This window comes from Triturus cristatus, chromosome 3_1 (assembly GCF_964204655.1).
Source record: "Triturus cristatus chromosome 3_1, aTriCri1.1, whole genome shotgun sequence".
Classification (NCBI taxonomy): domain Eukaryota; kingdom Metazoa; phylum Chordata; class Amphibia; order Caudata; family Salamandridae; genus Triturus; species Triturus cristatus.
Genome location: NC_140583.1, coordinates 461,590,246 through 461,602,500, shown reverse-complemented (window position 1 = coordinate 461,602,500; position 12,255 = coordinate 461,590,246). Strand labels below are relative to the sequence as shown.

The 12,255-nt window shown below is 46.5% G+C and overlaps 1 protein-coding gene across 2 annotated transcripts in view; it reads right to left on the bottom strand.

Moving 5' to 3' along the window:
- TM6SF1 (transmembrane 6 superfamily member 1) overlaps positions 1-5,541 on the bottom strand; it is a 507,967-nt gene extending 502,426 nt beyond the window's left edge. Inside the window, exon 1 of one of the 2 annotated variants that reach the window (XM_085644277.1) lies at positions 5,001-5,541. In XM_085644277.1, coding sequence (XP_085500403.1) covers positions 5,001-5,092 — 92 coding nt within the window. In that variant the 5' untranslated portion in view covers positions 5,093-5,541. The remainder of the gene's footprint in view (positions 1-5,000) is intronic. The other variant, XM_085644276.1, reaches the window with a different exon arrangement.
- Between the last annotated feature and the right edge of the window lie 6,714 nt (positions 5,542-12,255).

The following is a 12,255-nucleotide window of genomic DNA, read 5'->3' as shown; positions in this document are numbered from 1 at the left end:
GGGGTGGGCAGCCCCCACCCCTATTTTTTTTTTTTAATTCCCTGGTGTCTAGTGGGCTTTTTGCCCCCCCCCCCGGGCGGCAGATTGGGGGCTAATGCCCCCATCTGCCCCCCAGGGGGGCAAAAAGACTAACTGAAGCCAAAATTATTTGGGGAAGCAAAGGCCCTTGCCCAAGGGGCCTCTCCCCCCTCCCTGGTGTCTAGTGAGTGGATCCCTGCTTGGGGATCGCCCTCCTGTGGCGATCCCCAAGCAGGGATCCACTGGGGAGGGGTACCATTGGAAAGGGGAGATTCTCCCCTTTCCAACGATACCTTTCCCGTCTTTCTACGTGCTCAGGGGGCTGAAATAGCCCCCTGAGCACGTACAAAGTGAAACTGAAATGAGCCTCTTGGCTCATTTCAGTTTCATTTTCAGTGTAATGACGTCGGCGCGACGTGCGCGCCGATCGTCATTACACTGAAAGCGGGGGGGGGGGGCCTCTGGAGCTGGGGAAGCTCTTCCCCAGCTCCCGAGGCTATTTTGGTTAAAAGGGAATCCCTCTGGTGCCCGCACCAGAGGGATTCCCCGGGGAATGCCTCATGACGAGCTGGACTCGTCTTGGGCACAGCGCGACCGTGCTCCATGACGAGTCCAGCTCGTCATGGGCACAGAAGGGGTTAAAGGTGCAAAAGTTTTTAATTTGTTATTTTCCTCTTTTGTGCAAGTGCATGTCCCTGACGCGTTTCAGCAGGACTCAAGCGGCCTTGATCACATAAACGCTTTACGGTTCACAGTGTTCCTTTAAACCGAATAACCACGTGGTTAGCACACAGTAGACTTTGACAATAGACCACATAAACATCGATTTACTGCATCTCCAAGAGAACAGCCTTTCCCCATATATACTTTTGTATATATGATCTCATTAATGTTCTCCAGCCAGGTACCAAAATAGAAGGGTTCAGCCTACATTATGGAATAATATTGAACCATGCTTATTACACAATATGATACTCCATTTATACATTCTTTAACTGAAAACATGCTCAAACCGGTGGGACATAGCTTCACTCTAATATGTACTTTGCCTACAGTATCTAATCGCAAATGTCTGAAAATCATCAGAATGTTCATTGCATATTTTGGAATAACATTTCATTAATTACTAGATATGCATACAATAACGATTGCCCTCATTTGCTCTCTGATGTCAACGGCACATCAGGGAGCACACACACACACACACACACACACACACACACACTACACCTTGAAATCATATATACCTTGAGATTACATTATACACAGATTGTTGCATATCTTCCTAAAGACTCCCTCCCCCATGCTTTGTTCCAAGGGCAGACTTGTGATCCCTGTCTTGGGTGATGGCCTTTGTAGATGCTAATACCCCTCTCATTAACTTCTACTGTGTAGCTTGAATGACACCAAGCAGCACAGTAGGAGACACTTACCAAGTAAACTTTGTCACCCCTGTGATGAGTGTCAGTGTAAACATGAGCCTGCACAGCACTGTGAAACTGCGCTTGCTCACCCAACCCTCTATCAAAAACCAGGACGTGTTTATTTTTCCAAGCCATGTCGGTACCCCAGAATAGTCCTTGAAAAAACAGGACTGTCTGGGAAAATCCGGGACATTTGGCCACCCTAGGATGGGGTCAAATATATGGCTAAAGATGCAAAATATTCTCTAACAATTTTGTTGGTCTTTCACCTGCAAGTAACAGCATATAAAAAAAAAACTTAAATTAAAGATAAATGCAAGTATAAGCTATCAGTGGGAAATACATTATTTTACGCTATGACACCTCAATTGGTTAACCCAGTCCCTGCATATGTCTGTTTGTAACTTGAGAGAAACAGAATTGAATCCTGGTTGGAGCTGTGCTGTGTAGTGGCTATGAGGTCCTAGCCTGTGACTGAGAAGACACTGTAAATATGCAAGTCGTTATTTAAAAATTGTATAACACACAGCATAAGATACGTGTCACTCGAAGTGTCACGCATTAGACTCTCAAATGTCACTGAAACATTGGACTTTCACACATAAGCAATCTGAAAACTTGGCACCCCTCTACTGTAACACCATACTCCAGGACCACATTACTATCCAAAAACTGTGCTGTCACCATCCAGTGCCACTCTTCTACCATGAGTGTTCACAGCCCCTACGCAGCACCATGCTAACACATCCCAGTAACTGTTAACCTGACTCACCACAGCAATACATAAAACACTTCTTCATACTCAACAGGTTTTCCCTGTGAAAAACAAACTTATTGGATTCTCAAATGCTTGTTTTTTTATGTTGTTGAGGCACACAGCATTTTGCAGGGCATAAGTCTAGCGTACTCGCGTGTTGACGGCATCTACCCACTCACGGGGTGGACGCCGTTTACAGTGCTGAAGAGGTTGGTCCCCACAGATATTAGGGTAAACTTGTAATTTTCAGACACCAGGACACATTCAGCAGTACCTACACTTTGTCAGCTTTTGTTGGTGGGGAAGGGGCTTATCAGATCCCAGCTGGGGCCAAAAAAAAGTAAGAAGTTAAGGGGCCATACGGTCTCCTTTTGTTGAAGTATTCTGGCTGGGAGCTATCGGGAGCCTCACACCTAAAAGCAATGGAGGGGAAACTAAGGCACACAGCTTAAAACTTCACAGATGCTTTTGACTTTGTTTAGTCCCTTTATATAAGAGACATGCATGCACTATAGGAATGTCAGATGTGTGGGTATGTCTCAATATTTACACAAATAACAATTTAAATAACACAATTTTTTCTTATTTCTTTTATAGCATTATAGTGCTACTAATCCAATTGCAGGGTGTCAAAACACTTTACATCACACACACACATTATACATTGACAATAAATCATATGTGTATAAATCAATATACAGGCTGTATTACATAAAACAGTGAGGGTTACAAGGTGTAGGGGCCACATGGGCTTCATAGCACACCGTGCTATATTAGAAGGATTACAATTTATGAACTGCAAGTAACAAACGGATTTCTGAGTTAAAGGCAGTAACCCACTTACCCATTTAAATAAAAATCTGTCATCTTTGTGTCACATAATATACTTTGCAGGAGACATATTAACTCTATATGCTACTTTGGTTCAAAATTGGGACCAGCAGAATATAGAGCTCTCCAGCAAATACGTTAACGTCCAGCGTTATCTTACCATTATTATAAATTCCCTGAAATTTAGTTAGCACACAAACATCTCTGCAGCAGTTGCCTTAACCTGATGAGATATTTTAAAATGCAGACTTTTCAACCAATTAAGCAGATCAGATTTACTGCCATGTTTCTCCTTGTTGCCAATTTCTTTGTAGTAAAGCTTTAAAAAATAAATGTATAAGTTTAGACCCAGAGTTCTTTGCACAACCCAACACAAAATCTCATTTGTTAAATCTTGTAATGCACTCAATTGCACTCACTGTAGACCTGCTAAACATATGTGTGGTCGAGTTGTGCTGCCACTTCCTGTGATGCCACGTGCAACGTCACAAGGCTTGATGTCACACACTCTGATGTCACTAGCATACTGCCTAACATGGTTAGCCCCCCCAACTTATTTTTTATGATTTGTGCCCTGCATTTAGGTGTCTCCTTTTTCCTCAAAAAGCTCTTCCATCGTTGCGTGTATCATACACATATCTGCCTTTCGCCTACCATACTACCCATTATTTTTCATGGCACTAATCTACATGTCACAAGTTACTTGAGACAGCAGGTTCACAGAGTAAAGTAATATCTGATGTCATCCTTTTCACAATTAACACCATGAATGCCTGAGAATGTAATGGTTTGAATGCTATGTATTTATGTGCGCGCGAATCACAGGATGTGGACGCGACCTTGAGGCTCGAACCCTGGTTTCCAGCACCAAAGTCGGCAGTTTAGCCGACGGACCACATCCTCTACTCGTGTAATAACGCAATCGCGTACAGCCTCGTTCTGAATTGTTCCACGTGCTCTTCTAGATGGTACATCCCTGTCTGTCCCTTCTTGGTGAGCGCGGTTCACCCAGTCTTGGCGTTTCCGTTTTTAGCGGGGCAGGGCAGGGGCTCGCGTTGCAACAACCTGCCAAGCTCGCCAGGCACCCGCAGCTATTGTTGCTAGCGCCCATGCCCACATTTGTCTTCTGACAGTTGCTATAAATAACACACAGGTCTGTATTTCCAAGGAAAGAAAAACAGCCGAACAAAAATGGCTACTGCACAGCTTGGTGGACCTCAAAATAAACTTCGTCTGATCAAAATAAAATGCAGCCTAATGTGAATAAATTGGCAAAAATGCATGCAAGTGGCAGCCAGCCTGGAAACAATCGTTCAAAGGAAGAGGCGTGTTGGTCGAAAACACCACGTGGGCACACAGCCTTTATCTAAAGATGCAAGTAGATAAGCAATGTATATGATCGCTAAATCCCTTAAAACAGTAATCGTGAACCTTATTATGCAGCTTTTTCTTTGCATTAGTCGCCAACCAGTTAAAAAAAACGTGTCGGTTTCCAAGTAACACAGTCTTGGTGCCATGAAGCTACATAGACTACATTGAAGCTGTTGGTGCTGGTTAACGCCCTGCGATACACACATGCACCTACATCGTTGTATCGTGCCACCCCAACTATTTAACATGTCATTCACCCCTTTAAGTTATGCTGTTTTAAAATGTTATGCTTATCGTTGTATGCATCTTATGAAATGCTACACTAAGCTATTTTTTTCCTTGCATGTAAAGCGCTCTGATACCCACGGGTCTAGCTAGTGCTATATAATAAACTTATAAATAAACCTCGCTTGTCGCTATATCACCCTCCAGTTTCCAAATACACTCACAGTCATTCGTCCCGAGTGTTTTTTATACTCTATGATGAAGATTCTGGGAGGTGCATTCCTAAATCTGCCCAGATATGTTGCACAGCTGTGCTGTGGCGCGTGCCTGTATCCCGCGCACCCTGATAGCCAGTTAAGGCAGCTCCACCTCACCTGTTGGTTGCAGCCACAATGTTGAAGAGGTAGGTGGCTGGTATGGCTGTGAGAGACAGCACGAAGACCCCGGTGGCAGCAGAAGCGCTCATTGTGACTTCCGAGTGTATTCTTTTTACCCTAGCACCTTGTTGTATTTTTCTAAGGCACACACGTTGCTTATTTCATTGCTTCTCCCGGCAGACTGCTCATTTCATTGCTTCTCCCTGCGCTGAGTGGAGCAGGCTGGTCTCACAGATGGACCCGCGGTCAGTGCTGCTGGTTCCAAACCTTAAACTTTGTCAAGCCAAGTTTCAGCGCCGGTGACGCCCCTCTCAGCATCCATGGCAAGGTATTTCTCGTGAGAGGAAACCCGCTCCGCCCTGCTACAGCGCAGCCCGGGGAGGTGTCCTGGCTCTCTACGGATAGCAGAAACCCGAGCCGTCCCTTGTTCTCCGCACTGACAGAGCAGACAACTGCTGTCAGGGAGTACAGCGAGGGCGCATTCCAGCGGAGCACGGCCTTTGCCAACGTTCACACGCTGCACGGAAAATATAAATGTGACATCACTCGATCGACACGTCTATGGGCCACTCACAAGGCAGTATGCAAACATTTCACGGCGTTAGGCGGAGCATGGCGCCACAGACGGAATGCATGTTTTGTTATGTGTGCTAGGAGGTCTTGAATAGTTTGTTTATAAGAAAAGCAACTTCAAGGATACAACGTGGATTGTAAAAGGCTGGGCAACTTTTTAGCAAAACACATTTCTGCTTCTTAGGACATCTTCCAGCTCTTACCTCCAAACTCATTTGAACACAAGCATGTCATTAAGTTTGATTAATGGTTTGTTTGCAAAACGAATACCAGGTGATTGCTTTGGGCTCATCGGTTCGCCTGTGCCAAACTAACGAATCGCCCCAGGGAAACCACATTTTCAGATTCCCTATTTTATTGATAATAAATCGGCCTCCAAGGCCCTTGGTCATAAAATATTAAAAATATATTTTGGGTAAAGCGTAGGAGCAGGGTAGTGCTAAGGGAGGGCAAGTGACGAATGCTGTAGAGCGGGGGGGGGGGGGCGGAGGGGGAGTGGGGGTTAAGTAAGGCTTGAGTGGGAGCACAGGCAGAAGGAATGTTGCTGGAAAAATATAAAATTAAGAGTCAATGAGCTCACGAGGCACCTGAGCGAAGGGGATACTCTCTTTCCACGGAGTCTTTTCAGCCTCTTGGAACAGGATCAATGTTTTCTCCACATAAACAGTGCTTTAAGTGGGCAGATACTCAGCACCTGCACTTCATTTATTTGGAAGCGATAGTACGGGCACTTTCCCAGTGTTTTTATTGGGAAAGTACTAGCACTTTTCAGTAGCAGACAGGCACTGGGACAAAGAGTATCTGCACGTCTATATTCCCATTGCAAGCACCTACGAGAAAGATGATGTGTCCTCTTTAATAGTCTGGAAGAATGCTAGCTGGGGCTTCAACCAAGATGGCCGCACCTTCCATTTCCCACGAGAGTACAAACTATTGTGGGAAGTCCCACTGCTCTTGCAAGAACTCTCATTGTTATTGCATCTACAGTAACTACCACTGAAACTGTTCCTACAGGAGTACTTATTATTATCCAGTGCTCCAATATCTCTGTGCACCACACTTGTCTCGTTTTCCTTCTCTTCCCCTTCTTGCATTTTTACTCTATGGTATTGCTGTATGGTGGACTCAAGGGCCTGTGAATTATCTGCCTGATTGCTGTACATTGAATCAGGAGACTTGGGGCCTCTACGCAGAGATACGGAGTCTGTGTGTTGTTAAGAGAGCATACCAGTAGCAGCGATTCCCTACTTTGCTCATCATGTCACAAATACAGCCTACCCGTTGATCCTTGAGAACCAAGTGCATTTTTCACAGCCGGAACACATTCTCTTTCATTGCATATTGACGTAAAGACCATAAGGCCTGACCCAATTTTAAGCAAGCCGAGGCTCCATTTTCTGTATTTTTGCACAATCATGAACACGTCTGCCTTTGACACAGATGTTGTCTGTACATATCTTTCCAAGAACATATGAGTGTCAAGTCACCCTGAGATAGACATCAACAAGAGACCTGGAACAATTGCCATGTCATCTCTAGTTCAAGTAGAACCCCCAGGATATTGCAGCATGGATTAGGAAATTTGGCGCCACATAAATAGAAATTTTGCGGGTCTCTATTTCAATTTTTGCATCATTTTTGCAGCTTCTTATTTTAGTCACATTTAATAGTTATGTCCTAATAAAAAGGGATTCTGCAGGAAAAACACTGGGTGTATGCTCTCCTTATCACAACAGTTTACTGCCTGTCTTCCACACTCTAACTTCATCCTCCAAGACTTAAGGACAAGGCAGTACCGGGCAGTACCTGCCCATTTAAAGCACTAAATGCTCATCGAGTCGCTGATCTGCACAGCATGAAATTAAAAACTTGAGGCTCAATCCCAGCTTTCTGCTTGCTCAAGCTATGTGAGTTTAGGCAAATACTGTTTTTCACTGAGCCTCCTTTTTGTTCATTATCACTTATGAGACAGCCATGAAGTATGTGAGCACAGAATATGCACTGTAAAACAAAAAAGGATCATTTTTGTAGTGCGCACATCCTGATTTAACCTATTGCCAGGCACTCCCATTTGTGTTAATGACCTCATTGGCACATATGAGAGCACCTAGAAATATATGAACTCTAGATGCGTGCTGTATTACAACGCAGGGTGCTAATAGAGCACATAAATAACATTTTGAAGAGTGCAAATCGTGATTCGTGAAATCGCAAAAAGCTTGGGGGTCTGTTCAAGGTCAAACAAGAACAATAGCCAAATGGTTTAGTTTGATCAGTCGTATTTTTTACCTTATTTGTTTGTGAGAATGCGTCTGAGACCAGCATCTTGATGCTCATTGGTTATAGAAGTCATTCCTAAGGTGATGTTGGAAATTCTATCTTAGATAAGATACATTATGAAAGGGCTACCACATAACCACTTGTCAGGAGAGATTCATCGCCCCTGATCATCGTGCAAGCTGCTGCCAGAGAAGATCTTGACTGCCAGATATGCTACTGTTTCAGATTTTCTACTGAGAGCTGAAATCAAGCCCGAGTCCAGGAGAAACTTATGCTGATGCGGCGTGTGTTTGCCTTTCGCAGGGAACACAGCCTCCCTGACTTCTGATAAATACACCTGTTTGCTGTAAACAAGTATTCAGAGCACTGATTCTCCCTAAAAAAACTCTAGTTGCAAGTTATAAACACTCCATGCTCTCCTAGCGTAGTGCATAGAATTAGGTTTTAGGGTGTTCTGTTTTTTAGATGATATTCTAACCATGGTAGAAATGCTCATCTTATTCTTGTTGTTCGAAGCATGCATTTGTGCTGTTTTAATTGTGTTCTGTGTGGTTGTTTTAGATGTGCTAAGCAACAAGGTGCACCTGTTAAAACAACAAAACTTTTTAGTTAAAGTGTCATTTTTTTTAGTGCAGTTTGTGTGTGTGGTATTGAGAAGAACAAAATTGGTTTGTTTTCAGTCAAGATAGTGTCCCTGGTTCCCTGTTTAGGGACTGCTAGTAACCCAAAAGCTTTGACGCCACTTTAACTATGTTTTGGGCGGGGTTCTGCAGGCTACAAAAACCTGTCTTTCACATTCAAGCATTGGTGTATTCAGCTAAGTTGGCTGATGTCACCCTTGGGTGTAAAAACCTTGTAGAGCAGAACCAAAGACTCAGTCTGTGAAAAATTGGTTCCTAGCGCAGGGCCTGGATGTTTTGGGAACCCTTGCGTAGTTTCATTTGGATATGTATACACACATGAAACATTATTACGTTAATAAGGAGATGTCTGTAATAATCATGATTACCACCTACATGGAATAAGAGACCACCTATTGCCGTAGGTTTGTCAAGTTTGACTTTTAAAAGGTTATTCACCATTCTGTGAGTTTTCTAATTCTTTGAATCCATTCCATTTGAATCCGTTCATACGGCGGCCCGTATCATGATAGGAGCCAAATACTGGGAAGCAGTTACGCAGCATCTCAAGCTTTGAGGTGTCACGATGCGGGAGGGTGGGTAGTTATTTATGTAATAAATCAATGATTTAACATACAAAAAAAACAAAAATCTATAATAAATTAAAACATTAAACTATTAAAACATATTTAAACTTAATTTTCACAATACTGTCAGTGCAACAGTAGGCAAAGTGTTGGATAGCGGAGGGGTAAAAATTACTGCTCCCACTCCAATGAGTGCAACAGTAGGGAATGTGTTGGATAGCAGAGAGGCAAAAATTACTATTCACACTCCTACAAAAAATATATATTACAAATTAAGAAAAATTATAATAAAAAAAATATGTTAAAAATTGAAAAACAAAACATTAAGTTGCCGATTCCGATCCGGTAAAACCCGGCTACGAATGGTCGGACAGAGCGTTTTTTCCGTCCGACTCGTAACTGGGAAAAATACCTTACAAACTCGCAAGTACGATTCGCACAGAAACACCATTTCTGTACGAGTCGTAAAAAACACCGACCGGCAAAAAAATACATACAAATCTGAATCTGGACGGCGCATACGCGACGTCCGGACGGAGTCAGGCAGCGTTCTACGGACCAGCAAGTACGATTCGTGCCGACGTCACTCCGCACGCAGCAGTTTTTACGGGAGCCAAAAACTGCCGGGAAATTGTGGACGACGCGAACAAGGAGTACCGGTACGCGACGGACAGCCATGGACCCCAACCTACGCGTCATCCCGGCCCTCATAGCCTACCACCTCGTGTACAGAAACCGACGCAGATGCCGCAGAAGGTCAGAACAACCCCCAGGGGCAAAGGGGGGGGTGGGGTGCAAGGGGCAAGAAACATAACCCACACCCCACAAAATACAAATACAACCTGCACAATAATTACCTCCATGGTCGGGCTACTACGGGGGGCGTGTCCACCAATCCCACGTCCCGCCACAACGGAAGTGGACGTGGACGCGTACCCGTCACCACCACAATGGTGGTACGGGACGTCCCCATGCCCCCCAGAGCGTGGGTATGGACCGTACCACGCCTACCCCTACGTCACACCAACAATGGCGGTATGGCCTGTACCCACGTCCCAAAGGCATGGGTACGGGCCGCACCCCCAAAGTTGGGGTGCCGTAGGGGTACGGGCCGTACCCAGGGCATCAGCGCGTGGGTACGGCACATACCACGCCCACCCCTACGTCACACCAACAATGGCAGCACGGCCGGTACCCACGTCCCAAAGGCATGGGTACGGGCCGCACCCCCAAAGTTGGGGTGCCGCAGGGGTACGGGCTGTACCCAGGACATCAGCGCGTGGGTACGGCTCGTACCACGACAGTGGACACATACATAGGGGTGGGTGCCCATTACTCCCAGCAGTGCCCAGACATATGAGGGGTGGGTGCATAGGACTCCCAGCAGTGCCCAGACATATGAGGGGTGGGTGCCTATCACTCTCAGCAGTGGCCAGACATATGAGGGGTGGGTGCCTATCACTCCCAGCACTGCCCAGACATATGAGGGGTGGGTGCAGAGGACTCCCAGCAGTGCCCAGACACATGAGGGGTGGGTGCCTTTCACTCCCAGCAGTGCCCAGACATATGAGGGGTGGGTGCAGAGGACCCCCAGCAGTGGACAGAGCCATGGGGGTGTGTACATCACCCTGCGATGAGCCAAACTCCATGGGTGCATGAAGGCATACACAATGTGCGACAATGTTGAGAGTGCCATGACAACACATCACTGACTGCAGTGTCCCACTCCCATGAGGATGGATGTCCTTCCCCCACTGCATTACACACCACATGTGGGTGTGATGACAAATTACACATGCATACCCACCCCTGGCGGTGGCAGCACAATACACACACTGAGATCATGCAACAAGACAGTATCCTCATGTCAAACACCACTAAAGTAAGAGAGCCTAAGGGAACACACACTGTCACCCACATACCAGGAATGATAGAAATGCACAGGTGCCGGGGCAGCCAACAAGTTGTAGCCTCCCATGGAAGGAAAAGGGTGGAGGACACACAGATACAATGCCCACAATTGTCAGTCAGGTGCCCAAATACCCTGCAGAACACGTAACACGTGTGTGAGGCAGGGAGTACACACACGCATAGTGCGGAAAAGGGAAAATGTCCACATGAGGTCTTGTCAATACATTCCATACACAAGTACAGTGTCCAGCAAGGATGCCACAAACGATGCAGGTGGAGACATAGCAGAGCATGCATGGCGAAAGTCGAAGGGATGTGTCACACACCCAGGAAATGTTGACACAGCTCAGCACAACAATTGGGAAACACCCTGCAGGGAAGATGGCAGGTGCCACAGAGTAAGGAACACACCTTGGGACAATGTCACGATGCAGTAAGAGCCAACATCACCTAAGAATACATGCAGTCACCTTGTGACGGCATGCAGATACCAGGGTCCACCCCATAAGCAGCACACCACAACATTTCCCAGACACACAACACATCATCACCACCCCAACTCAGGGAGCAGCAGCACCAACAGCAATATCAGAAAAACATACGTTTGCAAAGGAAAAACAAAAAACCACAATCAGCATGTCGAAGAAAAGTAGCTACAGTACACTCTTCACCAAGCCCATGGGCTACGCCAGATGCGAAGTCCTGGGGGGGGGACACGTCGGGACGCGTCTCCCCTAGCTTGCCTGCACAGTGCACTGTACCATATCATCCACAGAGTGGGGGGCATCATGTGGGGGGGGAAGAACCAGGCACCGCAGGGAAAGGAGGGGCACGGGTAGGTGTCGTGGGTGCAGGGACAGACGACTCCACCACAGGGGGTGGGGCAGCGCCAAAGGAGGAGGTCAGTATGGCGCTGCACACGGCAGCAAGCTCTTCCAGTGTCTCCCCTGCACCCGAAGGAACCACAGGCCCCAAGGAGGGGGGGGGGTCGGAGGGATGGGTCGCAGCGCAACTGTGGGAGGGTGTGGACAGGGGGGGGGAATCAACTACCCTGCCCGCGGAATCCCTCAAAAGCTTGCGGGGTGGTGTCACACTGGGGCAGGGGACGGACTGGCCTTGAAGGACTCCCTGTCCGACTGTTGGGCAGGAGAGCCAAGGGGAGTGGGTTCGGAGGTAGTGGCTCGTGAGGACTGCGGACTCCTACTGTGACAGCGTGGCTGCTGTATTCCCCCCGACCCAGTGTCTGTGCCTTCTCCCCCCTGTGTGTGCGTAACAGGAGGT